General features: G+C 36.8%; 2 protein-coding genes across 3 annotated transcripts; one reads left to right on the forward strand and one right to left on the reverse strand.

Annotated features, from left to right (window-relative positions):
• Positions 1-2569: 2569 nt before the first annotated feature.
• Positions 2570-6003, forward strand: LOC137410438 (sacsin-like). Its single transcript, XM_068095855.1, has 4 exons — positions 2570-2638; positions 4537-4717; positions 4849-5136; positions 5754-6003. Exons 1-3 carry the CDS (start codon positions 2609-2611, stop codon positions 5031-5033), a joined length of 396 nt encoding a protein of 131 aa, XP_067951956.1. The 5' UTR covers positions 2570-2608; the 3' UTR covers positions 5034-5136; positions 5754-6003.
• A 14999-nt stretch (positions 6004-21002) lies between these two features.
• LOC137410424 (uncharacterized) lies at positions 21003-25869 on the reverse strand. Of its 2 annotated transcripts, none has more exons than XM_068095841.1 (6): positions 25776-25869; positions 24587-24733; positions 23717-23881; positions 22817-22876; positions 22372-22535; positions 21003-21557 (listed from the first exon to the last, which is right to left on the reverse strand). In XM_068095841.1, the coding sequence occupies exons 2-5, from the start codon at positions 24662-24664 to the stop codon at positions 22470-22472; spliced, it is 369 nt and encodes a 122-aa protein (XP_067951942.1). In that variant the 5' UTR covers positions 24665-24733; positions 25776-25869; the 3' UTR covers positions 21003-21557; positions 22372-22469. The 2 variants fall into 2 exon arrangements, with proteins under 2 accessions (XP_067951942.1, XP_067951944.1); XM_068095843.1 differs by having other exon boundaries at positions 24587-24691; positions 25776-25833.
• Positions 25870-27708: the final 1839 nt, after the last annotated feature.

Below are 27708 nucleotides of genomic sequence, written 5' to 3' on the forward strand. Positions count from 1 at the left end.
TGTTATTCTCCATTATTGGTGACCTGTATAAAATCTGTTATTCTCCATTTTTGGTGACCTGTATAAAGTCTGTTATTCTCTATTATTGGTGACATATATAAAGTCTGTTATTCTCCATTATTGGTGAAGTGTATAAAGTCTGCGATTCTCCATTACTGGTGAAGTGTATAAAGTCTGTTATTCTCCATTATTGGTGAAGTGTATAAAGTCTGTTATTCTCTATTATTGGTGACGTGTATAAAGTGTGTTATTCTCCTTTATTGGTGACGTGTATGAAGTCTGTTATTCTCCATTATTGGTGAAGTGTATAAAGTCTGTTATTCTCCATTATTGGCGACGTGTATAAAGTCTGTTTTTCTTCATTATTGGTGACATGTATAAAGTCTGTTATTCTCCATCAGTGGTGACGCGTATAAAGTATGTTATTCTTCACCATTGGTGAATTGTATAAAGTCTGTTATTCTTCATTATTGGTGACAAGTATAAAGTCTGTTTTTCTCAATTATTGGTGAAGTGTATAATGTCTGTTAGTCTCCGTTATTATTGAAGTGTATAAAGTCTGTTGTTCTCCATTATTGGTGAAGTGGATTAAGTCTGTTATTCTCCATTATTGGAGAAGTGTATAGAGTCTGTTATTCTCCATTATTGGTGAAGTGTATGAAGTCTGTTATTATCCATTATTGGTGAAGTGTATAAAATATGTTATTCTCCATTATTAGTGACATGTATGAAGTCTGTTATTCTCCATTATTGGTGAAGTGTATAAAGTCTGTCATTTTCCATTATTGGTGACGTGTATGAAGTCTGTTGTTTTCCATTATTGATGATGTGTATAAAGAATGTTATTCTTCATTATTTGTGAAGTGTATAAAGTCTGTTATTCTCCATTATTGGTGACGTGTATAAGGTCTGTTATTCTCCATTATTGGTGAAGTGTATAAAGTGTGTTTTTCTCCATTATTGGTGACGTCTATGAAGCCTGTTATTTTCCATTATTGATGACGTGTATAAAGTATGTTATTCTTCATTATTGGTAAAGTGTATAAAGTCTGTGATTCTCCATTACTGGTGAAGATTATAAAGTCTGTTATTCTCCATTATTGGTTACATGTATAAGGTCTGTTATTCTCCATTATTGGTGACGTGTATAAAATCTGTTATTCTCCATTTTTGGTGACCTGTATAAAGTCTGTTATTCTCTATTATTGGTGACATATATAAAGTCTTTTATTCTCCATTGTTGGTGACATGTATAAAGTCTGTTATTCTCCACTATTGGTGACGTGTATAAAGTATGTTATTCTCCATTGTTGGTGACGTGTATAAAGTCTGTTATTCTCCATTATTGGTGAAGTGTATAAAGTCTGTTATTCTTCATTATTGGTGAAGTGTATAAAGTCTGTTAATCTCCATCATTGGTGAAGTGTATAAAGTCCTTTATTCTCCATTGTTGGTGACATGTATAAAGTCTGTTATTTTCCATTATTGGTGACGTGTATAAAGTATGTTATTCTCCATTGTTGGTGACGTGTATAACGTCTGTTATTCTCCATTATTGGTGAAGTGTATAAAGTCTGTTATTCTTCATTATTGGTGAAGTGTATAAAGTCTGTTAATCTCCATCATTGGTGAAGTGTATCAAGTCTTTTATTCTCCATTATTGGTGAAGTGTATGAAGTCTGTTATTATCCATTATTGGTGATGTTTATAAATTCTGTTATTCTCCATTATTGGTGACGTGTATAACGTCTGTTATTCTTCATTATTGGTGAAGTGTATAAAGTCGTTTATTCTCCATTATTCGTGACGTGTATAAAGTCTGTTATTCTCTATTACGTGTGTTGTGTATAAGGTCTGTTATTCTCCATTATATGTGACCTGTATAAAGTCTGTTATTCTCCATTATTGGTGACATGTATAAAGTCTGTTATTCTCCATTGTCGGTGACATGTATAAAGTCTGTTATTCGCCATTATTGGTGACGTGTATAAAGTCTGTTATTCTCCATTATTGGTGAAGCGTATCAAGTCTGTTATTCTCCACCATTGGTGAAGTGTATAAAAGCTTTAATTCTCCATTATTGGTGAAGTGTATGAAGTCTGTTATTATCCATTGTTGGTGAAGTTTATAAAGTCGGTTATTCTCCATTATTGGTGACGTGTACAACGACTGTTATTCTCCATTATTGGTGAAGTGTATAAAGTCTTTTATTCTCCATTATTCGTGACGCGTATAAAGTCTGTTATTCTACATTACTGGTGTTGTGTATAAAATCTGTTGTTCTCCATTATATGTGACGTGAATAAAGTCTGTTATTCTCCATCATTGGTGAAGTGTATAAAGTCTTTTATTAAACCTCTATTACTAGTAGTTAGTAACACAAGAGTTCTGTTATATTTTTTTCAGGTGGTAAACTGATGAGCTGCTGTACACTGTTGCACTATAGAACTGTCACATTTTCCTGTTTTCTTTAGTGCTCGCCGAGGAGGAATGTCAGTTGTACGTAATCTTTCATGCCAAGTTCTATACCTGCACCATCTACAGTTATCGCCACCCGATAGATGGTGACAGTTTTGAAGGCAGTTCTGATCAGCAAGAGTATAAATTCATGAATTGCGAAATAATGATTCAGCTTGAGGTACGTTCTTAGAGTTCTTCCATTTTTCCTGACTAAATGTAATTTTAATTTTGTGTGTAAACATTAAAAAATAACTAGCATTGATAGAAAGCTATGAATTTTCTCTATTGTTCTATGGTATTTGATCAGTTGTAAAGTTCTATGATATCTGATATATTATAAGGTTCAATAGTATCTGATCTATTGTAAGGTTCTATGGTATTTGATGGGTCAAAAGACTGTATTTCCGCACAAGAAAATTTCTGCTTGAATGTCTAACATTAGTTCATATCATGTGAACAACCTTGCTAGAGTTGCCTGCCTGCGGACAAGCAACTCAAACAACAAGCTTCACAAGATTCCTTTCATGATTTGAACTTGTCTAATATGTATTATCCCCTTGGTTACCAATCAGTTTTATGGAGTTTTCCTACAGTGGCATTCGGACATATCCATAAAAAATCAGATTTTAAACAAGGAATTAAATGCCAAGTGGGTACCAGCTTTATTTCTAGCAAAATAAAGAAATATAAATAAAAACATTAACTAATGGTTTAAGTAAAAAAATTTTATACATTTGGCTAACACCAAACCCTGAGATAAAATGCAAGATGAAAAATAAATTCTAGTAGATTAATAGCTTTTTAGATTGCCATTCAAAATACTAATAAATTCTAACTGCAAATCACCTTATTCAAAGTTTATTTTTGGAAAGATACATTTACCAGCTGCTTAATAATAAACTCAGAGTTAGTAAGTGCCTCTCGTAGTTGAAGTGAATGGATTATGTTACGGAAGGATAAGAATGTTTGTAAGCTAAGAAAGAATTTGTCTTGATGCTGATAGCTTATAGAAGATTTTAGCTTTTCAAGTGTTGCGTTCCGTTGCTCTGCAACTTGAGTGTTGTAGTTTTTAGATGGTCGTATGCATTTATATTATATCCACCACAGCATCCTGAAATCAGAATTAGTCAAGCATGATCAGCAATACAGATGCGTCTCTCAATGACGCAAATATTGTAATATAGCAAAAAATGTAATATAACAATATTACCAAATACTGTTATACTATTTATGATGACTATATTTATACGCCGCTTGCCAGTATGGTTGTGCCAGTGAAATCTATATACCAGAAACTTTGTCTCTCTGAAAAAGGCCGGATTTCGATTGAGAGCATACCTGGGTAATGCACAAGCATTGTTGTAGATGACAATCTTAGGTGCTAAAAATAAAAGAAATGTTCAAAACATGGCATTGCTTCATTATGAAAAAGTTGAATATCAATATAAAAAGACAACATGCAGGTGTATACTAATGTTAGATGTTTTGAACCATATTCTTGATATATATTACTGAATTTAAACTGTCGAAAGAGTTAGGGAAAGCAAATTAAAAAGATACTATGGAATCTTCAGTTGATTTACCTGCAAAGAGGTGTTCTGAATATATTTCTCCATTCCAATTATCTACAAGTGCATTGCAGACAATTGCCTGGCTCATTGCATATTTATTAGACCTCGTCTGCTCGCCGTAGGAGCAGCTCCATTACCTGGCTATTTTTTTTGTCAATAAAGATTTTGTGTAAAAACAATTAAATATAGAAGTGAAGGCGTTTAAACGTATTTAACAGTTTAAACAGGCTTTAGGTTTCTAAGATAGCGCTATTGGCAGGTGGAGTTGGGAGGTGAAGACGGAGTGTATCCTATTGTTGTTAGCTGTTACTGTTATTGTTATTAATATTAGCTATTATTGTGTATCCAGGATACCAACATAGCATATTTTTGGTACTACCATAGTGCATTCAAGTTACCATCAAACAATGTATAACATACTCTTAAATAATATTTATAAAATGTTACCAGAAAATATATAGATATGTGAATATGTAGAATGTACTGAATGAATCGTGTGTTGCAGATGAGGTACCAGCAGAGCATAGAGGTATGTCATTTTCTCGGACTGTTCGACAGAGTGCTCGACCGATCTGTTCACTGGCTGGTCATTTCTTCAATGGGCGATTGGGACGCCTTAGAGATTGCTCTCAGATATGAAGGTTTAGCGCCAGTAGGAGGAATGGCTGTCCCTCTTGACCAGAAGTGTGGGTTTTTATATTCACTCGTGTTTTAATGGTCTTACTTTCTTCTTTTTAGCTGAGGAAGCTGGTCAAGAATGTTATGTAGATCAAGATCTTTTTATATCTATTGATCCTTTATTGTTGTATTTTCATAGATATGAGACAAGATGTACTCCAGCCTCGAGTTATGAAAGAAACCGAGTCGGATGGCTATGCAGGCAAAGTTTTCTGCTACCTTCCACTGCCTATGAAAAGTCGTCTTCCTGTGCACATTAACATTAACATCGCGAGCAAGTCTTGTATTGATAAGGCTTATTGTAGCTTCTGCGTCGACGACTGATGTGCAGATAAATCCATTGATCTTCACATCTATTGTGGCTCTTCTACAATCTTTTCTTGAGGCTTTGGTAACACCATTAACCTGTTCAGGTTATCTTCGCGAGGTTTGTATATCGTATGACTGCGAAAAGTATTCATTCCATGCCCTCAAGCATTCACGCTTTTCGTCAGTTGCTCCTGGTCGTGAGTATTTGGGTACGTAGGGTTTATATGATGGTGGTGCACTGCTTAAGTCTTCTAATGATAATTCGATTTCTAAGTTTTCCGGTGGTGCGGATGGATCATCATCGGACTATTTTTCAGATTCGTCTTCTCGTTCGGGCATGTCGGTTAGTTCCAGTGCCGTCTCCACATGTAAAGCGTTTACCGTTGCACTCTTCCTTGCTCTGTACACAAATTATCCTTTTGTGATTCCTCCGATGACTGTTGATAAAACCATTAATGTAAGAATGATGTTGCAAGCGAACGTCCAGAGCTCATAACCTGAGGTTACGTGTCCTCCAAATAGAAAGCTGAATAGTGAAGGGCCAAATAGTTTCTCTCTGCTCTCTACGGTGTTGTAATGTAGGGTGTTATGGCGGTTCGTGACGATTCCCATAGCCTTTAGTACTCTTTTCTGTCTGTCTAAGGTAGATAGGATTTCATTCAGTTCTCCGTAATCGTCTGTGTTTGACCATCTTAACATATGTGCTCTGCTAAATATTGTTTCTTGTATTTGTAGGGGCTGGCTGCAGATGTTGATGTACGGAATGCTCAAGTCGGTGGCTTCCTTAATTGGCGAAATCGTCCCGTTCGGAAAGTATTCAGAGATGTTACCTTCCAGCATCATCAATGTGCCTCTTTTGTCTTGCAATTGACTGTATAGGTGTCTGGGTGTATCACATTGTCTTTTGGATTGAAATATCCTATTTTTTCTGTACCGGCTGTTTTGATCATCATCGGAATAAATTCTGTGCAATTATTCTCTTCCATTGGCAGTATTTCGTATTGACTGTAGTTAAGTATAGTACAAGGGTAAACTTGGAGGAAACCCGGACCTGTTGTAGCAATAACATTTGGGTTTTCCAGTAAATATCTTGCGCTGAGTGTCGCGTGTTCTCCTATTAGCATGGTAACTATCTGTAAAATCTCAGCTAGATTGTAGGAGGCGTAGAAGTAAGCTGACCAAAATAGTTTTTGAGTCATCTTAGTTTGCTGGTAGGCAAGTGACTGTAGCATTGTATTGAAGAAGGCAGCGTTTTGACCCACTGCTGATACTCTTGCCTTTATCGTATCGTTAATTGTGACATTCGTCAATGGTGTGAGAAATTTCACTATAATGCCTTGGTCCGAAAGCGAAACATTAGAGTTGTTACAGCCTTTATGTGAATTCAGTCTCGAGTTATAAAATGTCAGAACTAAATCTTGTTTATTGGAGACAAAATGTGCGTCGAAAAATTATTCTTTTTCGTTGAACCACGGCGGGTATTCACATGTTTCGACTATGTCCAGGTCCCACATAAGCATTGATCTGTCGTTTAATTCACAAGAGCCGTTGTTGTAATTGCAGTGACTGACGTCTCCGGTTGTACTTTAAAATTTGTCAGATCCGTGTCTCTTGTATAGGTAAGTTGCCACATAACTGCATTGCTTAGCGCTGAAGGTTTTCTGTTGGCAGCACCATACATACATGGCGTTGGTTGGTTCATTCGTAATATACATTCCATCTCCTCTATGTAAAAATCCAGCTTAGCACTTCTTATGTATTACCATGTCAGTGCATTCTTCTAAGGTTACTTTTTGGGTTCTACTTGAGGTTGTCCTAGTCTTAATGTCTCTGAAAAATTAAATTTGTGTCGTGACATGTGCGGTGAACTTCGTGCACCGGTAGGCGATAGTCTTTTGCTTGATCATATTCTTCTTGTAGGTAGTAACGTTAAATTTCTGGGGTGCCATGTCTGATTGTTTGCTGGTGTCGGTTGAGCATTCGTATTCTTGTTCTACTCAAAATGTTTGTGGAGAATCATTTTCTCCTGTGCCGCAAATCATGGGGTTGTTTGGTTGTCCTTTTGATGCTGTCGCCCCGGTAATGCGTAAGACTAAGCATAGAAGGCTAAATTGGAAGTAGCTTGCAATGTTGAATAGGCCGAGCCGTCCTCCGGTGAATCTTATGCGTTTAGGTCGTCGGTCTACTATTTAGATCTAATGTGGCATTTATGTTTGCAACCACAACTTTGACCTTCACAAAAGACATGTGTAGATAAACCGTTCATAGTGGAATCACTGCAATGAAAACTCGGTGAATATTTATATTTTGCTGAGAAATCATTAGCTGTCAATATATTGAAAAAGGGAGGCAACTCTATTATTGAATGCAACCAGAGTATAGTCTAAGAAGAGACAACTCTATTACTTAGCGCATGCATTTGATTCGCCTTCTGTGAACTCAATGTTCATCTGAGGTCGATAGAGAATCGGGTTTTAAAATGAAACGGTCCTAATGCTTAAACTATAAATGGGACCTCTTATTCAACTCACAGTGAAAATAAATCAAGGGAAGATAATTCTTTTGCTCAATACACCCAGGTCCTTGTGTTCATGTGAAATCACAATTTTTACTATTGAATACAGTATTGACTCTATAAGATTCTGACGTATATTAAGGCTACAAGCTAACTTCAAATCATTTTATTTTACGTTGTTAAAGTTTTTTGAATTATTTAGTTGAAGTGCCTCAGAACTGTCTGCTTTGATAGCATTCATTGGACTGCCTTATATATATACTTCACTTTATATAGGATCACTTACACAGTTGTATAAGCATACGACATACTGACTTATATAAAATTTATTAGCTCAACATTCTGGCAAATTTGATTTGTTGGAAAACTAGGGTAAACTACATGTATGTTCACATGATGAATAGATGAGCTCTGCTTCACTTGAAAACTGTTTTGTCGAATGATATTAAAACTTCATTGGTTTTCCTAGCTAGTGGTTTATACATCTGTAGGTTTATTGTCTATACGGTTTGTATTATGTTTGAGGTACAATTCCTTATTAAAATCGGTCGGATCATGATATTCCACGATTATAGGCTGCAATGTCAAGTTTTATGGTAATCCGTCATGTTAAAAGTATCCATGAAGTTACGGGTAGTCATGATGTTTTATTAAAGTGTTTTTGGTTAGAATACCTTTTCATAAAACGTTTTTACCTGTCCACCAGAACAGACACACACACACAGCTAAAGTTCTACTGACAGTGGTCTTTTATACCGTAAAACAACTCCATATATACAGTCTACTAAAACTGTTTGCCCTGATTGTACTATTTTTATATGTGTCGAAAGCATTCCTGCATGTCAATGATAGGGTGAAAACAATGGAAATCTGCAATGTGTTTTGCAGCTAGTCCCTATTGTATCAGACTCAAACCACTCCAATCGGAGATGTCCTGTTGTTATACAGAGAACTAACAATAAAATTGAAAATGTTAGGCAAACTGAAAATCTTCAAATTGGCTGTATTGAAAAAAAATTTCTTTGTTGTCAAATTTTGTGGTAATCTGCTAGTTGAAAACATTTTGTGAAAAAATGGTACATCACAAATTCTAATTGATCGTTAATTAAGCAATATCAGTTGACTGCTATAATAATTACATAACTAGGACAATTCTAACTTTCGAACATGTATGCATTATATATACATCTAACTACTTTTACTTTATTTTATCACCAAATTCAATGCTTTAAAAAAGTATATCATAATAATCATCACGCAAGTGATATTATTTATTAACAAGCAGTATTGCTATTGTCGGACAAAAAATTGATGAAAAACTTTGCAGTATTAAAGACCACCAACTAAGGTGAAATCTACAGTTTGTTAACAGTAATGGTATACAACTTGTTAAGTAAGTTATTGCCATAATAAGTCTATGCCATAATAAGCTAAGGCGGGTAAGGTATATCATGTAACAATTAATTCGATAATGTTTTGCTAGACTAACACAAGGAAGAGCAGCTCGCTAGAAGCAGTAAGCGTAGTGTGCAAGTCTAGATTACTTTCATTGATCGCTTACTAGCATCATATTTCAAAATATTTTATTAGAAAGTCTAGATATCTTTTATCATTTGAGATTCTCTGTACCGTTTTAGGTGATCTGACTGCCAGGATGTTTCAAGATTAAAATTAACATAACCTGATAACTTTGATCGCATTTAAAATGCTCAGAAGAAAATCACTTTTTCAAAAATGACGTCAATAGTCGCACTTCATGTTTGTCCCTCTCGTTGTGACATTGGCTGTTCATTCAATCTGCAGTGTTACACATCTCTATATATAGTGACATATGTTTTATTTTGTATTTGCTCAGGATTGTTTAAATAAAACTTCAAGTATAGTCCCAGATACGTACACTGCTATAGATATTTCAAATGATTTAAAGATATTTTGGTTAGAATTTGTCCCATTGTTTTCCTCTAAATGCTGTGTAAACATATGAGTACCCAATGCTGGTGTGAACGTATGATTACCCAATGCTGGTGTGAGCGTATACATATCACATATAAAAAATATGCACGACTATTAATGCCATTTTGAGGAAATCTGGGTGCGGTTTTTCTTTCTGAGCATTTGAACTGCGATCAAGTTTTTTCGCCTTTAAATATCTTTAAACATCCTGACAGTCAGATCACTTGAGACAGTAAATGAAATCTCAAGATAGAACAGTATCCTCACATTGTAATAAAATCTTTAAAAACTTGACATGAACCTTTAATGTGAAGCCTCCATTGAGTCTAACAAATGCTACATATCATAGTTGTGAGAGCTTTTTGTTTCACAGCTAACAAAAATTCATCTAAATCGAACTAAATGCAGCACAAAATAGAATGTTCAAACTACTGAAATTTACCTATTAAGATGCTTGATGTGGAGGCTTTGTTTGAAAAGAAAGTCCTGGCTTGCCCTGATGTTACACCAGAGCAGTTAGCATAGCCTATAAACATTAAACTATTGATGAATATCTTGAGCTATATTTTTCAATAATTGGCCGTAGAGAGAAATGCATTCCACATGCTGATGAGGCTACGCAACTTGGTTGTAACGTAACATTTTGTACCTTAATCAAGTGAAAAAACTACCATATTTTTTCTGCAGTCGTAAGGAGTATTCAATTGGAATAAAATGCCACCCATGTGCCATATACATGTACACATACCCACAACGTGTAGGGAATCTGAAAGCGCCCTAGAAGTGATAGCAGTTTGTTTTTTTTCCTAAAAAGTCGGAAGTTATGAACCTGACACTCATTGACCAGTACTCTCTTCAGTGCTCACTGTGTGTAGTCATAGCAAGAGGAATAAGATCGCCAAGAAATATCTCAAGCATGAAATTTGACTGTTGCTGACAGTGTGTATTGCCAATTCGTTTCAGGTGGCGGTTAATCTCAGTGAATCACCTCCTCACACTGTTGAAAATCGAGGAAAAATACAGATTGAAGCAGTCGAGTCTACACCACATGCGCTGTCATCTGTTGATTCTGATGAGTTAGACATTACTCGGTCTTTCTCAGATCCGTTTGCTATTTACCAGTTAGAGGAGGGGGATGTTGACATCCAAACAGCCAGGAGTGTCCAAGGATGTCATGATCAGGATGATATAAATGGAGGGGTTACTCTAGACAATTCTGATACTATAGCCTCTGAAGATTTTTCTAGCCTAGCTAGGGATGTAGCTATTCCTCAGTTAACCTCATCAAATTATGCAGAGGGGAGCTCACCATCAAACGTTCTCACTTCTAGGGATAATACTGACTCTGTTGTGAAAGCTAGCGACACTAATCAGGCAGAGTCTAACAGCTCATGCACAGCAAGTGCCGATGCTTATGCAATGAGGGACAAAGCAGGTAATACCCAGAAAGTTTCTGAATCTGAAACCACGCAGGCTCAAGTGAAAAGCTGTGATGACCTTGCAATAGATATGCAATATGCTGAGAATACACATGGTAGTGAGGAGATGAAAGGCCGAGGTGTGTATGGAAAAGATGGAAATGATGTAACCATCAGCAAAAAAAATAATCTGAAGTTTTGCATGTTTATTAGTTTTTACTTTTATGAACACTTTCATTATTTACCTCCAGACTTTCCTCTGCTTTCACTTTCACCAGAAAACATAAGTAATGTAGCTTGAAAGCACAAATAAATCCAATCATTTTTTTTAGAAAAAGTGAAAGATGAATCATCGGTGTCATCAAACAGCACTGATGGCACTCTCATTACTAGTTCATTGGAGAATCCTCCCGTTCCAAGGCACTCCATACTGAGAGCGTGTGGTGATATTAAAAATTGTAAATAGTAAATATGGAAATATTCTTTGTGAAATATTCAATGTTAACGACTCCAACATCCAAAATATATTATAAAAATACATTTATACCCATGATACACACATCTTTAATGATCATATATCATTGTACATGATCTGCACATCTGCAACAATTATGTAATAACATATTATTGCCAATACCGGAAACTGTCTTAAAACAATATATTGTTTTTGTATTATACACATAAACAAGTAGTATTAATTTTAGTGTTTTTATAGATTATCTTGGTATGTATCTTGGTATGTAAATATAGGATTTAAACGCACTGTAAATATTCATGGCGTGGTTTCACAATTCAACTGTAGTATAAAAGAGCCAACAGAGTTATATAATGATAATATTTATTGATCACATGACTTTCCTTCTGGAATGTTCCTTATTTAACAGAACTACTGTATATAAAGGATTGTAGAACATAATAAAAGTGAACTCTATGCATGTAAGAAAAGTGACTAATATTATTACTAGCTCAGTTTTTTCATATATTCCTATGAATAAAGAGTAAGTAATATATTATTTACCTCAACTATAAGTCTACCATTAAACTGTGTTGTTGAAGTTCTTACTACATCTCTCACTCTCTTGTCTATATGTTGCAGTATAACTTTGACATGGTATTTGCTTGTTCAAATGTTAGCCAAGATTTGCTCTATACATCATCAGCACCTGACTACTAGATATTTAGACCCTCAATAGCTCGGGTAAAGAAAACAGGCTATCAATAGCTGAACAGGCTGAACAATTTTGCTATTCAAACATACGAATGGGTTGCTAATCAACTAAAAAAGAGTCACTGGGTCAGCATAAGTTATTAACAATGACTCAGGTTAGAGCTGAACTGCTGCCGACATCACACAGCTGACCAGGATCTTTGCATGCTGACTGCTGTAAAGAATTTTGAATTACATAAAAAAATATTATGTTTAATCTTTGACCTTGACATCAGACTAGGTGTAGCAGCTGATAGGGTAACTGTCAGCGGCTTTATAAAGGAAGGCAAGTATTTAAACCTGTGAGCAGCTTGCATGGCCCTACACTTAGACTGAGTTTTTCCATACCATGTGAGAGTAATGCATGAGGAGTATTCCCACTGCCCCTCTTTGCTCTGGCGTCAGAAATTCAGCATATTTATAGATTACCATGTAACTACAATTTATCAGGATTTAACTGTTCAACATACTCTGAGCTGAGACTTTAATATAAATAAAATGAATGAAATAAATAAGTAAAATGACTTACATTAATATTCAAGAATATGGTGAAAACTTTATACATAATTTATCTGATAAAACAATAATACAGCATGCACAAGAAATATAACAAAATAAAATATACCATAAGACGGTATAGTATTTAGCTATTAGCTAAAACCTCTGGCTCCAGAGAGTACCAGAATTAGTGAATGGACACAAACGGTAACAGTTACTGGAGATGATATAAATATTATAACTAAAAATAAAATGGTAACTAGGTGCACTTTATGATTTCATACACTCACCTTGAAATTTCTTTATAAAAGGAGTAGATGACTCCATCAGGATGCTGTATCGTTATAAAAACAAAAACGTTACTTATTTAGTTATTAATGTTTTGCTAGCCTCAAAAAGGGCACGGCTAGAGCCTGTTGCAATGAGTCAGTGCTTGAATACTATTAATTGATAGGAAAACCCAAAGTGACATAAAATTATTTCTACTGTTTTAGTTACTAACAGCTGGTTTTCATTCACCGCTACAAGAAAAATGTGGTGACCCAACTATTCTCCTACTGTGTCTGGCATGTGTTCATACATTCGACCTTGTCATGTTCAGCTGCGGTTCACATGCAGAAATTCATAAACTGCCATATGTTCCTTTAAATATTAGATGTTTACCAAAATGATTGAATTTCAATATCAATTTGAATAGCTACCAATTTCAATGTATTGAATAATTCTGGAAACCTAGTCAACAGATCTTACCAATGAGCTCCAGAGTTAGTCACTTGGATTCAGGAGGAGATCACACCGACTAACTTGTTACCTTATTAATAACTAGGGCTCTGGCAGTCTAGTAAGCTATAAGAGATCATCATGTGTGCCAATAAAATACAAACAATTACTCTACCATCTATACTCAATAATTCTAAACTACTGGAAGGTAAACAAGAAGCACACATGGTATTGATGCAGAACGCTGCGAGTTCATATCCTGCGTGATATAATCTTTTTTCAAATGTAACCCTGCGCTTTTATACAGACAGACATGGTTCTTATTATAGTAAATATTACAAGTAATACCCATCAGTCACATTGTTGTTGATAAATTTGATGATGCTTCATGTATATAGAAACCCTTGTTGAGTAGCAAGAACAGCCCGTATTGTAAGCACTCACCTCTATTATATGCTCTGGTTAATAAGTATTTGCTTTGCTATTGTTACCTGCTTATCTTTGCCAAAACTTAGAAAATCAACTAGCTTTAAAATAATGTTTACATTACGAGCCTGCAGAAAGCATGTGCTCCTAAAGCCTGCTTCCCATATCGGCTGCGAGACTCCGGCGGTAATAATGTGCAGCAAATCGTTTGCGACGCTAGGCTCCGGTGGCTTCTGTTCACATAAAGCTGCATCGCTAATAACCGAATAAAGAATGTTCGCTCGCTATGCTGTTTCGATAATGCTGACCTTTACCTGTACAGTGCACTTTGAGAAGGTTTTGCCTGCGGCTCTCGCAAAATTTGAATAGCTCTAAACTCTTGCGTTGACTGCCGGCAACTACCGGCGGTACCCGGCGTGTAGGTTCACAATTCATCTCTGATAGCCTGCAGTGCTGTTGCCGGTGCTGTTGCCGGTGCTTTGCGGCATATATTGGAACCGGGCTCAATAGATATTGATATCCCACCAAATGTTGGGGTCAACATATTTATATTGGTTATAAGACCTATAAAAAATAATGCAGCATAAATGATTTGAACTCGTGATTGTCAGCCCGCAAGACCAACCCACCAATTACTGCGTAACCCAATTGCCTTCCATGTGTTAGAACTATTGTGCATATGCTTATTATCTGCCCTTTTATTTGACACTCCTGTCATGCTCTCAAACCAAACTAGACTGCCGAGGTACCACTAGCTTTTGTTATAATGAAAGTGTGTATGTCCATCTATCTGAAGTCACAGTTAGAAGTTGGGATAAAATATTGCTTCATACCGGATTCACACTTGTGACACTCAGTTTAGTAGTCAAACACTCTAACACCTGCACTAATCAAACAACCTGAGTACCTCATCACTCATCATCAACATCATCGCACACTCCAATGGAGACATCTACAAGATCAACAGGTCCACCGACTCTTTATTTTGACAGTCAAGGCTCCTAGCTGTATGAAGTGCAGGCCACAGGGCTGAGAAAAACATAAACTGAACATAATTGAAACTAAAATAAACTGGCAGATTCAACAGTGATGTATGATTGGGTGCAAAATAATTTTGCATCACGTTGTTCTTCTAAAAGCACACGTAAAAGTATAGAGGCAATTTCATGGCAGGTCTAAACCTCATGGGCTTACATAGAGCAAAACCATTCATCCTGTCTACTGGTGTCAATACTGTTGTAAACGTAAAAATAAAGCGAGATATTCTAAAGAACAAACTCTATGAAAGGAGTGGTGGCCATGAAAAAGACCGTGGAGGAATAACTCCGAAGAGTTGTCTTATTTGGATGCTATCGGTCCCATGGACGTCAGGCTCATCAAGGCGCCCTGGACACCCGGCGCAGAAAAACATGGTGAACTGATCAAAGGGAAAAGGTGACGTAGCCAATATATATATATATAGAGAAGAGACTTCTGGGATAGTGGTTGACCTAGAAAAGATAACAGACGCCATTTATTAAGGCTTTTACGCAGTGAACAATCTTCTATAATTTATTTCTTACCGTTCACTCATTGGAAGACATTTTTTATGTTCATGGTTACATGTCAAAATATTCTAAGTTTCTGTTATAATTAATTGTTAGTGGTTTAAGATTACTTAAACAATATTGTTTCCGTTTTTGTTCTACGTTTTCTCGAGATAAGATTTTGTAATTAGCCCTTTTCGTTATCGAAATATGTCTTAATGTTTTTTTACACTTACTGTTCGCTACCCAGTATATGTAGAATTTCCTGGGCTTTTTGTTAGTGTTTTTATTGTTATGCTATAATGGCTCATTGTCTAGGGATAATTTTTTATTGTTCTGTATGTGAAAATTCTTAGAAACTCGGCAGTCAGCAAGACGATATGATTGGTCGGTTTGAACGATAACCGTCAATCTCTAGGCCAATCGCTTATGTAATATAAATACTGCCACTAATTTTTAGGCAGTTCAGCTTGGGTGTGACTCTTGAATTGGATGCATGATTAGTATTACTATAATAAAGTCGTTATTGTTGGAGAAATATCGTTTATAATCGGCACTAACAGCAAGCTCACACAAAATGACTACAAATAAATAGGATAATTAAATAATTATCCTTACAAGAGTTGTGTTCTCTCCTGTTGGTTTCAACAGGTTACGGCGTTGGTTTCAGCGCACTCTGTTGGTTTCAGCAGAACGGAAGCGAGTTGGGTTCAGCTCCCTCCTGTTGGTTTCAGCAGGTTGTACAGTCAGCAGCGTTGGGTTCAGCGCACTCTGTTGGGTTCAGCAGAGCATAAATGAGTTGGTTTCAGCTCCCTCCTGTTGGATTCAGCAGGTTGTAGCGTTGGTTAAAGCGCAGAGATCTAGAGCTAGGGGTTGTCCCCACCCTACTCTTGCGAGTTTTCTTCACTGGTGGCAGCGGTGGGATAATAGTGAAGCAATTCTCTCAAACCCTTTTAAATTCAAACATGGTGCGCAAGAGTAGAAGTAAGGACGGCCCATATGATTTATGCACTAATATGATGGAAAGAGGGCACATACCTGCAAAAGTAGCCATGCTGCCTATTCCTGCTCCTTCATTTGATGGCACAAGTGATGTGGAAGAGTTTTTGCATTGTTTTGAAGCAGTGGCAAAACATAATCAGTGGAGTGAAGAAGAATGTAGGCTACGGTTAACATTGGCATTGAAAGGCCCAGCTACCAGAGGTGTTGGTGGCAATACCTATGAAGAAGTTTGCCAAGAACTTAAGGCACAATATGGGCTCAGGACAGACACAGCTAGCGCCATATTAAAATCTATGAAATTAAAGCCAAAGGACAACATATATCATTATGCTGAAAAGGTACAGAAGTTAGTTCAAAAGGTTTACCTCGAGCTAGATAGCTATCAGCATGACCAGCAAGCCAAGCGTGAGTTGATTGCAGCAATTCGGCCTAATTCACAGCTGGCCTGGACACTACGCTTATCTCCTCCCAGCACCATGACTGATGCTGTAGAAACTAATCAGAAGTATCAGGATATGGTAGAATATGATACAAATGTCCACCGAGTAGAGCTAGAAGATGTCCAACAATTAAAATAAGAACTGACAGAGCAAATGCAAATGAGTCAAACAGCTTTGCTCAAACATTTTGCAGAAATGCAGAGTAAGTTTATGCAGCAGATGTTGGACACGCAAAAGCAAATGGCGGCATCACAGCAAGCAATGATGACACAGCTAACATCGACGACAATGAGAAGCCAACAGCCTCAGAGAGAAGTTCGATGCTACAACTGCAATGGCAGAGGCCACGTTGCTCGTTACTGTGATAAGCCAAAGCCATCGGGAAACGACCAAGTTCAGGCAAACTAATGCTCGTACTGCCTGAACTTTGTAATGTGGGCAAACTTAGGATACAGACATGTTGGCTCACCAGTGCATACTACATTCCTGTACGGATTCACCAACAAAGATTTGTCATGTTACTTGACAGTGGTTGTACAAAGTCCGTACTTCCGAAGAAATTGCTGGAGACATTGCTTAGCTCATGTTACTCGAAGTTGTTACCTGTGCGAGGTAGCGGGATATTGGCAAATGGGCAGCAGATTTTGCTTGAAGGCATGACGAATTTAAAATTTCGACTGGGACCGATACAACTGCAACATCAGTTTGTAGTATCTGATGTGGACAATCACATTCTGCTAGGGTTAGACTTCTTGGAGGATCAAGAATGTCAGATGGATTTCCGTCATTCGCAGCTACGTTGTAAGGGCACTGAAGTTGCCTGCTGCGCCGAGGACGGAGAACCCCTTTCGGTGAATGTGCAGGTCAAAAGGAACATAGTTATTTCGCCAAATACTGAATGCTTATTGTTGGCGAGGCTTAGTCGAAAGTGGACGCCAGGGCCAGCTTGCATTAAAACTTTACACAAGGTTTTGGGCTTGAAGGTTGTCACATCGCTGTGTGAACCTACAGAGCAAGAGGTCAATATTCGTGTGATGAACACAAGCAATAAACTTATTCATCTACCTTCTGGAAGAAAGGTAGCCATCTGTATGCCTGTGGAAAGACAAGAACAGTTTCAGAAGGACTGCAATAGAACTAAATGCCCCAAACACTTCAATGAACATTTACCCAGTTGGACGCAATCTCTGCCAGAAATGGAACCAAAGCAAGTCAACACACCGCTGATAAAGCATCAGAAAATGTTCAGCTCCAGCAAAGGTGATGTTGGTGGCCACCAAGTAGTAAAACATTAAGTCTCGGTTATGAAAGATAGACCGCTTATTAATCAGCTAGCATATCGGCTGGGGCCGATACAGAAAGCTGAGGTTGAAAAGCCAGTAGAGGAGTTAAAGCCGCACAATTTGTATAAAGGAGGTACAAGGCTCTATCTACAAAAGTGGAGAATCCAAGATGATATGAAAGATGAACCCACCACCTTTTCTGTCGGAACCAAAGCTTCATTGAAATCATTCTTCACGGAGAAAGGATGCAGTACTAAACTTAAACCAAGAGATGCTAATCTCTGCACCATCAGCAAGTATCTGACAAACCAGAAATTTAAAATGGAGTGCAAGGGGGGAAACCCTATTCAATATGAAAGTGATATTAGACTAAGCACCACCAGAATATGCAGAAAAAAACTGCCTAAGCCAACGGATCGCCCTCCTGATTCAGAGGTGATGGAGCAACCCGTCCCTCTGCTCCAGGATCACACAGAGATATCCAAGCTGGGGGATCACACTATTCCGCCAACCCATCCTACTAATTTATGTCAGCACCTACCGGACTACCGCTTAGATGTCTGCCATAGAAGTAATGCCATTCTGGGACAGAATGAAGTTTTAGGGGAGGATAGTGTTGTAAACGTAAAAATAAAGCGAGATATTCTAAACAACAAACTCTATGAAAGGAGTGGTGGCCATGAAAAAGACCGTGGAGGAATAACTCCGAAGAGTTGTCTTATTTGGATGCTATCGGTCCCATGGACGTCAGGTTCATCAAGGCGCTCTGGACACCCGGCGCAGAAAAACATGGTGAACTGATCAAAGGGAAAAGGTGACGTAGCCAATATATATATAGAGAAGAGACTTCTGGGATAGTGAATGACCTAGAAAAGATAACAGACGCCATTTATTAAGGCTTTTACGCAGTGAACAATCTTCTATAATTTATTTCTTACCGTTCACTCATTGGAAGACATTTTTTATGTTCATGGTTACATGTCAAAATATTCTAAGTTTCTGTTATAATTAATTGTTAGTGGTTTAAGATTACTTAAACAATATTGTTTCCGTTTTTGTTCTACGTTTTCTCGAGATAAGATTTTGTAATTAGCCCTTTTCGTTATCGAAATATGTCTTAATGTTTTTTTACACTTACTGTTCGCTACCCAGTATATGTAGAATTTCCTGGGCTTTTTGTTAGTGTTTAGATTGTTATGCTATAATGGCTCATTGTCTAGGGATAATTTTTTATTGTTCTGTATGTGAAAATTCTTAGAAACTCGGCAGTCAGCAAGACGATATGATTGGTCGGTTTGAACGATAACCGTCAATCTCTAGGCCAATCGCTTATGTAATATAAATACTGCCACTAATTTTTAGGCAGTTCAGCTTGGGTGTGACTCTTGAATTGGATGCATGATTAGTATTACTATAATAAAGTCGTTATTGTTGGAGAAATATCGTTTATAATCGGCACTAACAGCAAGCTCACAAAAAATGACTACAAATAAATAGGATAATTAAATAATTATCCTTACAAGAGTTGTGTTCTCTCCTGTTGGTTTCAACAGGTTACGGCGTTGGTTTCAGCGCACTCTGTTGGTTTCAGCAGAACGGAAGCGAGTTGGGTTCAGCTCCCTCCTGTTGGTTTCAGCAGGTTGTACAGTCAGCAGCGTTAGGTTCAGCGCACTCTGTTGGGTTCAGCAGAGCATAAATGAGTTGGTTTCAGCTCCCTCCTGTTGGATTCAGCAGGTTGTAGCGTTGGTTAAAGCGCAGAGATCTAGAGCTAGGGGTTGTCCCCACCCTACTCTTGCGAGTTTTCTTCAATACGCGACTGTTGGCATGTAATGCTTATCAATCAACATCTGCTGTTAGCCCTGTCACTATCTCGGTCTATGCATTTATCATGCCTTCCAATGGTCAAGTATAATTGCAGTGGCTCAAAACCTGGTCAGTTTCTGGGTTGTTTTGTAGAGGTGGAGCTTAATCCGGAAATGCAAATGTTTTGTCGGCACTAAGCGACGAGGTTTTAAGCAAGTGCCAATGTTTAGTCGGTTAGAAATTGAGTCTGTAATCTTATTATTTTTTTGTAACAAAATAAAGCATAAACATCGTTTTAGACAAATCTTTAATTAAAAATATGAGATCTTTCATCAAACTAGCATAACGTATTCACATAGTTGTTTATCGTAGTTTTGTCGTGTTAAGACGAAATAGTAACATGCTCACGAAACGGAAAAAAATCTTCTCAAAAATACATCATTAATTATTCTGTATTCGTTTATACAGTGTGTATGAAAAATGTCTTACATACGTTGTAATATGATTGCACTTACGTGTATGTAACGTGGTATTATATAAGTTATTGAATATTTGTGATTATGTTCTAACCAAATAAAATGCACATTGAAACAATTGTCTACTTTGCTACCATTCTGAGAGCTAAAGAAGATTCTATTTCATTTTAGTGTAACTATTTATGTTAGCGTATCGTAAGACAAAGATTGTGAAAAGGCAACAGAAGACATTAGTCTATCTTATCTTTACTACAAACACCGACTTCTCCAACAACTAACTTTGTTTAGATTTTGAACATGACCGCACTCTGTAGGTATTCATTTGTCAATTTGCTTATATATTTATTATTTATGTACAGCATTGTGTGACCAAAAAAATTTTCTTGATTTGTTGAGCAAAAAATATTTTCTTTTTGTTGGCATGATGATGTATTTTCTTGCTCCAATATAAATAATGCATGTGGCAATTGTTGTGCATCATTGTTAGCAGCTTTCCCGTTACCTCCACAAGCACAATGTAGCCAATTCTGGAAAATCAAAGGGCAGCACACACAAAACCTTCAGCATGATGTATGTCTATTGGCATTGCTGATGTTGTACAACATACATTGTTTGAAAAGTCGATGCGCAATGACAAAATGTCTGGTGATGGACCACTGGAACAATGATGGGAAGTAGGTTGTTTTAGTTATCGGACGAATCTATCATGATAAATCGTAAAGTTTAATAATTTTACTTTATTTGATATAAAAAGAAAATGTTGCACATAACTTAATTACTACCACATCAGCACCAAAGCCATAAAAGGCCTTTAACAAGCACAAATGAGAACAGAATAACAGAGTAGAAAAGGGCTACATATACTACATGTAGATATGTGAAAATAAGTGAATATAAGTATGGTTTATGTAAAAAAAAAATCAGTGTTGAAAATCCTGAATGTTTTATGTATGTAGGTATGTTTTAATTTGATCAATATATTCACTCAAAATTGAGCACAGTACAAGCTGAAACAGTTCGAGATTTTGCATATAAAAGTATTCCTATCTAGAACAAGTTTGTTCTCTATAGCTGCAGATGAATTGGCAATGAGGTAGAGGGCACGCCAGATGCCATCTGGCGTGACTTCCCTTCATTGCCAGTTCACCCACAGCTATGGGGAACAACCTTGCTCTATGCCTATCTAAATATTGCTTGTATTAGAAAGCCTCAGGAAGCATTTTTGCTCTGCCATTTCTTACTCCCTGCAAACTCCTCTTGGAGATCCTTGATCTAAAATAAAAACAATCATAGCATGTGTATTTACATCTCCTTGAACTTGTAAAGTACTGTGAATGCAGTATTCAAGTGGCATTATTTGCGACAATTTTTGACTTTGACAAGAATACTATTTGTTAATTTAATGAAGTAGATTGGAAAGTTACATTGGACATTGTGATTAGCTGGAAGGTAATTTGGCGATCTCAAAGAACCGGACAAATCTGATTTTGCTAGTTCCTGACTTTATTACTGTTTTTACAGTAGTTTTATTTCACAATTATTTCCTGACTTCATATATCTTCTCCAATCCTACATTGCTCAACTGACTTAGCCCATAGAGTTGACTTGTACAAGACAACAGCGAAATTAGTCCAAGTACTCAGTCTATGAATCGGATGGTGTTGTGGCACCTTGTTATCAATCTCTCAAAGAGTTGATAACAACTCCAGAGATGCTCCCAAATCCTGATTAGAGATTTGCACATTACATCAAATCACCAATCATGAGATTGGCATTAAAGCACCATAAAAATGGATTACCCAGTTTGTAAATTAAATCAAATTAAAACCATCAATTACATAGTGGATGATGGTTTTAATTTCATTTTATTTGAAAGCTGAGCAGTCACCCTTCTAAGTGATTTGATTTGGAGCAAAACGCATGCCAGCGATTTGATATGCTTTACAAATCTGGAATCAAAGACTTGGGAGCATCGCTGCACAACTTTCTCCAATTCAGACACTGAGCACTTACACTAAAGTGACACAAAAGCATCATGCAACAGGGTTCTAATTTTAAAACTGAGTTACTGAATATTACCACTCACCGGACTGTTAGGTATGAAAGTAACATCAGGTGTCTGAGTTACATCTATAATGCTGTCGTTTGTGGCGTTTCGTAGATGCTCCCCACATCTATGGAAGCTCACATAGCCTCTGCTCTTACTCCTACCCATCCTGAGCAAGCACTGCGTTTCCTCCTTATCTTGAGCTATAAATCAGAATGCTCGAGGCATTGAACGTTTGGCTGGGTGTGAACAGGCAACTTAACAAATATCGCAGTTGGCAGCAAATAATTTGTTTCTGAAACCTAATCCTGCCTACACAAGGGGTTCTTCTGCATTATCCTACTATAACTTCACGTTTTTCTAGCTACTAATCTTGGGCTATAAATGGCTTGAAGATTCGCCTACCAATGAAATTCCACATTTAACCATAATTAATATTGCACGATTTGCCTAAAATTTTATTGCTGGTTATGTGAGTGAGTACCTCCGTGTTACTATCAGATGTATTGTCTTGAGGATGCGGTCTCTTTGTTGGATTCTGTGACTAAAAATATAAACAATACGTAAATTATGTATATCGACACCATGTGACAACATATATGAATTTATGCACATGTATAGCATATTTATATTTGTGGGCACAATCTAACTAAATTTAAATTGGCAAAAGAGTCCAAACAAAGGCCTTGTTGCCAGAACTCCAAAATAAGCTTTCATTCTATCTTGCTTTTAATGATTGTTTTTGCAAATTTTAGGTGTGAAATATTCAATGTAAAATAAAATATTACGTCCAAGTTTAACCAAAGGTGTGAACTGCGATATAATACTATCTGGCGCATGTGTGAGGCCTCACGATGAGAAATTCTCAAGAAAAATGAGACAGATTGCCGTAAACTTCACTGGCTATTGGGTCAAGGATATGGTATCTGAGCATTCCAATCAAGTCTGTGTTTCTTTGCAATTCTACCAAATTTCTATGAGAGTGTAGATGAATAAAAGAAGAGAAAATGTTTTTGAACTTTGATGTACTGTGAGACCGAAAGCAAAGTATCGAATACAGCTTAGACATGTCGCAACCCTCACAGTAGTGTAGACTTAGATTTACTGCATTCTCTGATTTTGGCTTACAAGAATATAAATGTGCACGCATGCTTTTGTTACAAGATAGCTATTTCAGAAATAAAACAATTTAAAATCCATAAAAGTAATAAATATTATTCATCATCTCTATGTAAAATCCATACTATACTATCTGTGCATTTGCAAAGACATGGAAGGATAGCCCTGTCTAAATATATTGGACATACAATGACCGAGTTTTGCTGTCCAAAAATATCCCTTATAATAGGCTGAGTAAAATATTCTTGGTGTACCGGTAACTTACCCTCCGCTGTTCTTTGTACTTTTCCTTCTGGGTTTGCTGTCTTTCAGGGCCGTACATGCAGCCATACTCTTTTTCTTCGCCATACTCTTTTTCTTCGCCATACATACATAAATAGCTTTGACTGTCATGGATGACGTTCTTACCTCTCCAAATATCTTCACCTTGCTAAATTAGAGCAGATAAAATTTTAAAATTAAGAAACATGGTACAGATTTTTTAGATTCATTAGCTGAAGACGTTGTAGGTTTTTAGCCTTACTTGATTGCTAACACTCAATTGGGAACTAACTGCTGCATGTATATGATGCTTGATACATTTATTGCTTGCTTGATTGTAGTTATTAATATATACAATGATTTTTAATGTCATCTCAATTGCATGCCAATGCTTGTACACTGAAGTCCATGTATATCTTCTAATCAAGGCTGCACTATAAGCTTGATCGTAATCCACTGCATGTCTGTATATACCCGAATATCCACTTCGTCAAATTAAGCTTAAAAGTTGAGTGTCTATAGAGAGTAATCCTTTATTGCTGAGACTTAGATGGTGTGTATCCAGTGTGAGTTGCTAGTGAACTGATGAAAATTGTGTCAACTCTGCTTCAAGTAGGGCCTGTGACGTCATAGATCACATGGTACAAAAATAAACCAAAAAGGGCTCCATCAAACTGCAGCATAAAAACATATAAGCTACTATTGACATGTACTTCTATTGCACAACAACCAAGCATAGGCCTACATTTTACAATCAAGGTTACACTTCAACATCAATATTACACTAAAATATCCGAGGTATAAAATGTTCATTTTTAACGCAAGATCACAAATTAGGCAGTGAAGAAAAAGTGCTTTAAGGATATGAGATTACCTTCAAAAAGTCTTTCATGCTTGTTGAATATGCCGTCCTCATGGTTTGTGTAAAACTTGTTGCCATATTCGATTTCATGGGCTTTGATAGCTTGCTCAGACTCGTCTAACAATGAGGCAAGAAGGAGCGGCATAATGCTTAAATGCACTGCAATTAAAAATATATATTTGGTAGGCCCTCAGGCTCCTCGTAGAAGTTGACTGTCGTCAGCGATCATGTCATTCAGCTATCGAGGCTTCGATAACCTACCGACATGATTGCCGACTACAGGCACGGGAGGCCTGTAGGTAGGTCAATATAGAAGATGAAATGATGAATACAAAAAGTCAGTTATGAATACATGATGACCCACTGAGGTCTTGAAGCAATATGAATATGCAGTGCATTTCAATTAATTTTTTAAGACAAATTGCAAGCAGTAAGCGACTCTGACTACTGAGGACTACTGATCACAGGCAGGCTGTCTAGTCCAAAAATATAACTGCCCTGCATTGCAGAAGACTACAAAAACTTGCTTTACCTTGCCTCCTCTCCTACACTTTTTGTGAACCAAACAGATGAGATACAGCCTAGGCCTGGCGGTGCTACTGACAGCGCACCATTGTAGTAACAAGTTCAAATAAAATTTGAGATACACAATTAAATGGTTGTTCCTTAGGTAGCTACATACTGTCGTTGCTTCAAAATGTCCTACAGTTGAGACTTGGTAGTAATATAAAGTTAGTTGTTAAAAAAGTGTGTGCTTGCAGCAAATACAGTAAAGATAAAAAACTGATGTCTTCTGTTGCCTTCATTTTTACAATCAATGCCTAACGAGATGCTAATACTAATATTTACAGTGAATTAAAATAGAATCATTTTAGGCTCTCAGAATGGTAACAAAGTGGACAACCGTTTTAATATGCATTTTCTTTGTTCAGAACATAATCGTAACTTTTCAATATTTTATGTAATACCGCTTTACAAAAGTGTATTCATATTAAAAAAATATATAACTATTTTTCAAATATAAACGAATACAGAATAACTAATGGTGTATTTTTGAGAAGATTTTTTCCGTTTTGTGAGCGTGTTACCATTTATTCTTAACAAGAAAAAACTACGATAAACAGCTATGTAAATACTCTATGTTATTTTGCTAAAAGAACTCATATTTGTAATTAAAAATTTGCTTGGAAAAGATGCTTACGTGATATTTTGTTAAACAAATAGATAACTACTCGATTTATCAACAACTAAACGTTTGCAGTGGTTCGACTAACTTTAAAGCTTTTGTATTTCCGGATTAAGCTCCACCCCTACAAAACGATCCAGAAACTGACCAGGTTTTGAGCCACTGCAATTATACCTGACCCCTTCCAATAAATAATTGTTTTGATAGACTTTAACGCATAGCGTAATATCCTTACACTCATGCAAACAATCGTCCATACATGTAGTTATTTTCACCGTAAACATAAGTAATCGTGGCAGCTTATAGGCTATTAGCCAATAACGTACGAATATCAATGATATATCGATATACGCACCGGCACCTTACGCCTAGAATAGCTTAATGCTAGGGTCATGGCCAATGGATTGGTCGCTGAAGCACGCATTTCGTTTGCAATTGTTGTTTACAACCGAAAAGTACCACCATAGTACAGGAAAAAGCAGGTAATCTGCGACTATGTATTTATTTCCATCACATTGACTGTAGAGTAACCATGTTTCTACAAAGCTCAAATAAAAAACACTTAGCCTACATAACTGATTTATGCAACTCTTGCTTAAAAACCCATGGGTGGATATTGAGAATTTACGTTATGTATAACTAAAAACTAACACAAATCCACACACGACATCAGTGTTGAATGTGCTTTGTCATTTTAATCTATTTTGACTATATTATTCAGTTTACACACTTTTGCTTAGCTTGTGGGAACTGAATTGATCATTACTGGTTCAAGTACTAGAGAAGGTTGTTGTATGGAAATACTGTGAAAACAAGATACCGATAGGGAATGTAGCCAGACCACAGGATAAGCATATAATACGTACAAGCAGCAAGACGCCAAAGGACATTAAAAGATTCGATAATTAGAAAATGTCAATTGAAAATTATGAACTTCAGAATTGGAAGAAATCAATCATAGAAATTGCGTCAACACCAGATGGAGAACATGCCAAAGAGAGTCTTTTTTTGACAGTTAAGGCTCCTAGCTGTAAGAGACTGAAGTACAGGGCAGAAAAACATAAACTTAATATAATTGAAGCTAAAATAAATTGACAGATGTTATTTGTTGCTGATCTGGTGTATGCTGACTGCTACAATGTTTCAACAGTCCTAATTCTGGCTGCCTCCTGTTATATTGTTGATATCCCTCTCCTTGTGCTTGACACTCTGTAGAGTTGCTGACTTCGTTGAATACCTGTTAGTATTTGTTGTAGCCAGTTACTCTCTTTTATATTAAGTGGTGTTGATAAATAATATCCATTATTTAGTTGGAATTTTATGTTTTCATTCCTAAGCTCTTCATTACAATGGCCAGAGAATTCCCAATTCAATTGATGTCCCATACATTCACATCGCATCAGCTGTGATGGTTGGACATATCCCATACTTGATATTTCCGGCAGCATAGCAATTGCTCTAGGTTTTCATATTTGCTGATTGGTCATATATCGTTTTAAACCCTGACACATATTAGCCGTCAGGTGAAGCCAGACCCTAGCTTAAAAATTCATGCCGAATCCGTCCTAATAATCTGCCATTTATTGGTTGCTTTGTGCGTAGCCCTCGGTCTTTATCAGTTTTTCCCAGCAGTGATCCTCATCTCAGTTCAATAACATTGGTTACACGCCTCTGTGTCATGTTTTTGGTTTTTCCACTGAGTACATTTTGTGTGGCGGTCTCTTAATGCAGTGTCTCGTCGCGGCTAGTTAGTAGCTAGTCTTATTGTGCGACAGTTATTGGATGGCTTTCCATCGTTTGGCAAATTTGTCCCAGTTTGAGGAATGTCAATTATCCCTCGATCAGTTGTGATCTAGTCACCCCGGGGTTCATAATCGTATTCTCGTAGGTTTCTATAGTTATATACTCGTGCAATGGTCACCATGGTGCTGGAGTTGAATCATTTCAT

This window comes from Watersipora subatra, unplaced genomic scaffold, assembly GCF_963576615.1.
Source record: "Watersipora subatra unplaced genomic scaffold, tzWatSuba1.1 SCAFFOLD_27, whole genome shotgun sequence".
Taxonomy (NCBI): Eukaryota; Metazoa; Bryozoa; class Gymnolaemata; order Cheilostomatida; family Watersiporidae; genus Watersipora; species Watersipora subatra.

Excerpts from the sequence above, each read along its gene's own strand:
- LOC137410438 (XM_068095855.1), top strand. The coding sequence starts at position 2,609 with ATGAATTGCGAAATAATGATTCAGCTTGAG. Across the intron at positions 2,639-4,536 it reads AAATAATGATTCAGCTTGAG|ATGAGGTACCAGCAGAGCAT; the intron begins GTACGTTCTTAG and ends CGTGTGTTGCAG. Across the intron at positions 4,718-4,848 it reads TGTCCCTCTTGACCAGAAGT|ATATGAGACAAGATGTACTC; the intron begins GTGGGTTTTTAT and ends GTATTTTCATAG.
- LOC137410424 (XM_068095841.1), bottom strand. The coding sequence starts at position 24,664 with ATGAAATCGAATATGGCAACAAGTTTTACACAAACCATGAGGACGGCA. Across the intron at positions 23,882-24,586 it reads GCATGAAAGACTTTTTGAAG|CAAGGTGAAGATATTTGGAG; the intron begins GTAATCTCATAT and ends GCTCTAATTTAG. Across the intron at positions 22,877-23,716 it reads AGTACAAAGAACAGCGGAGG|TCACAGAATCCAACAAAGAG; the intron begins GTAAGTTACCGG and ends TTATATTTTTAG.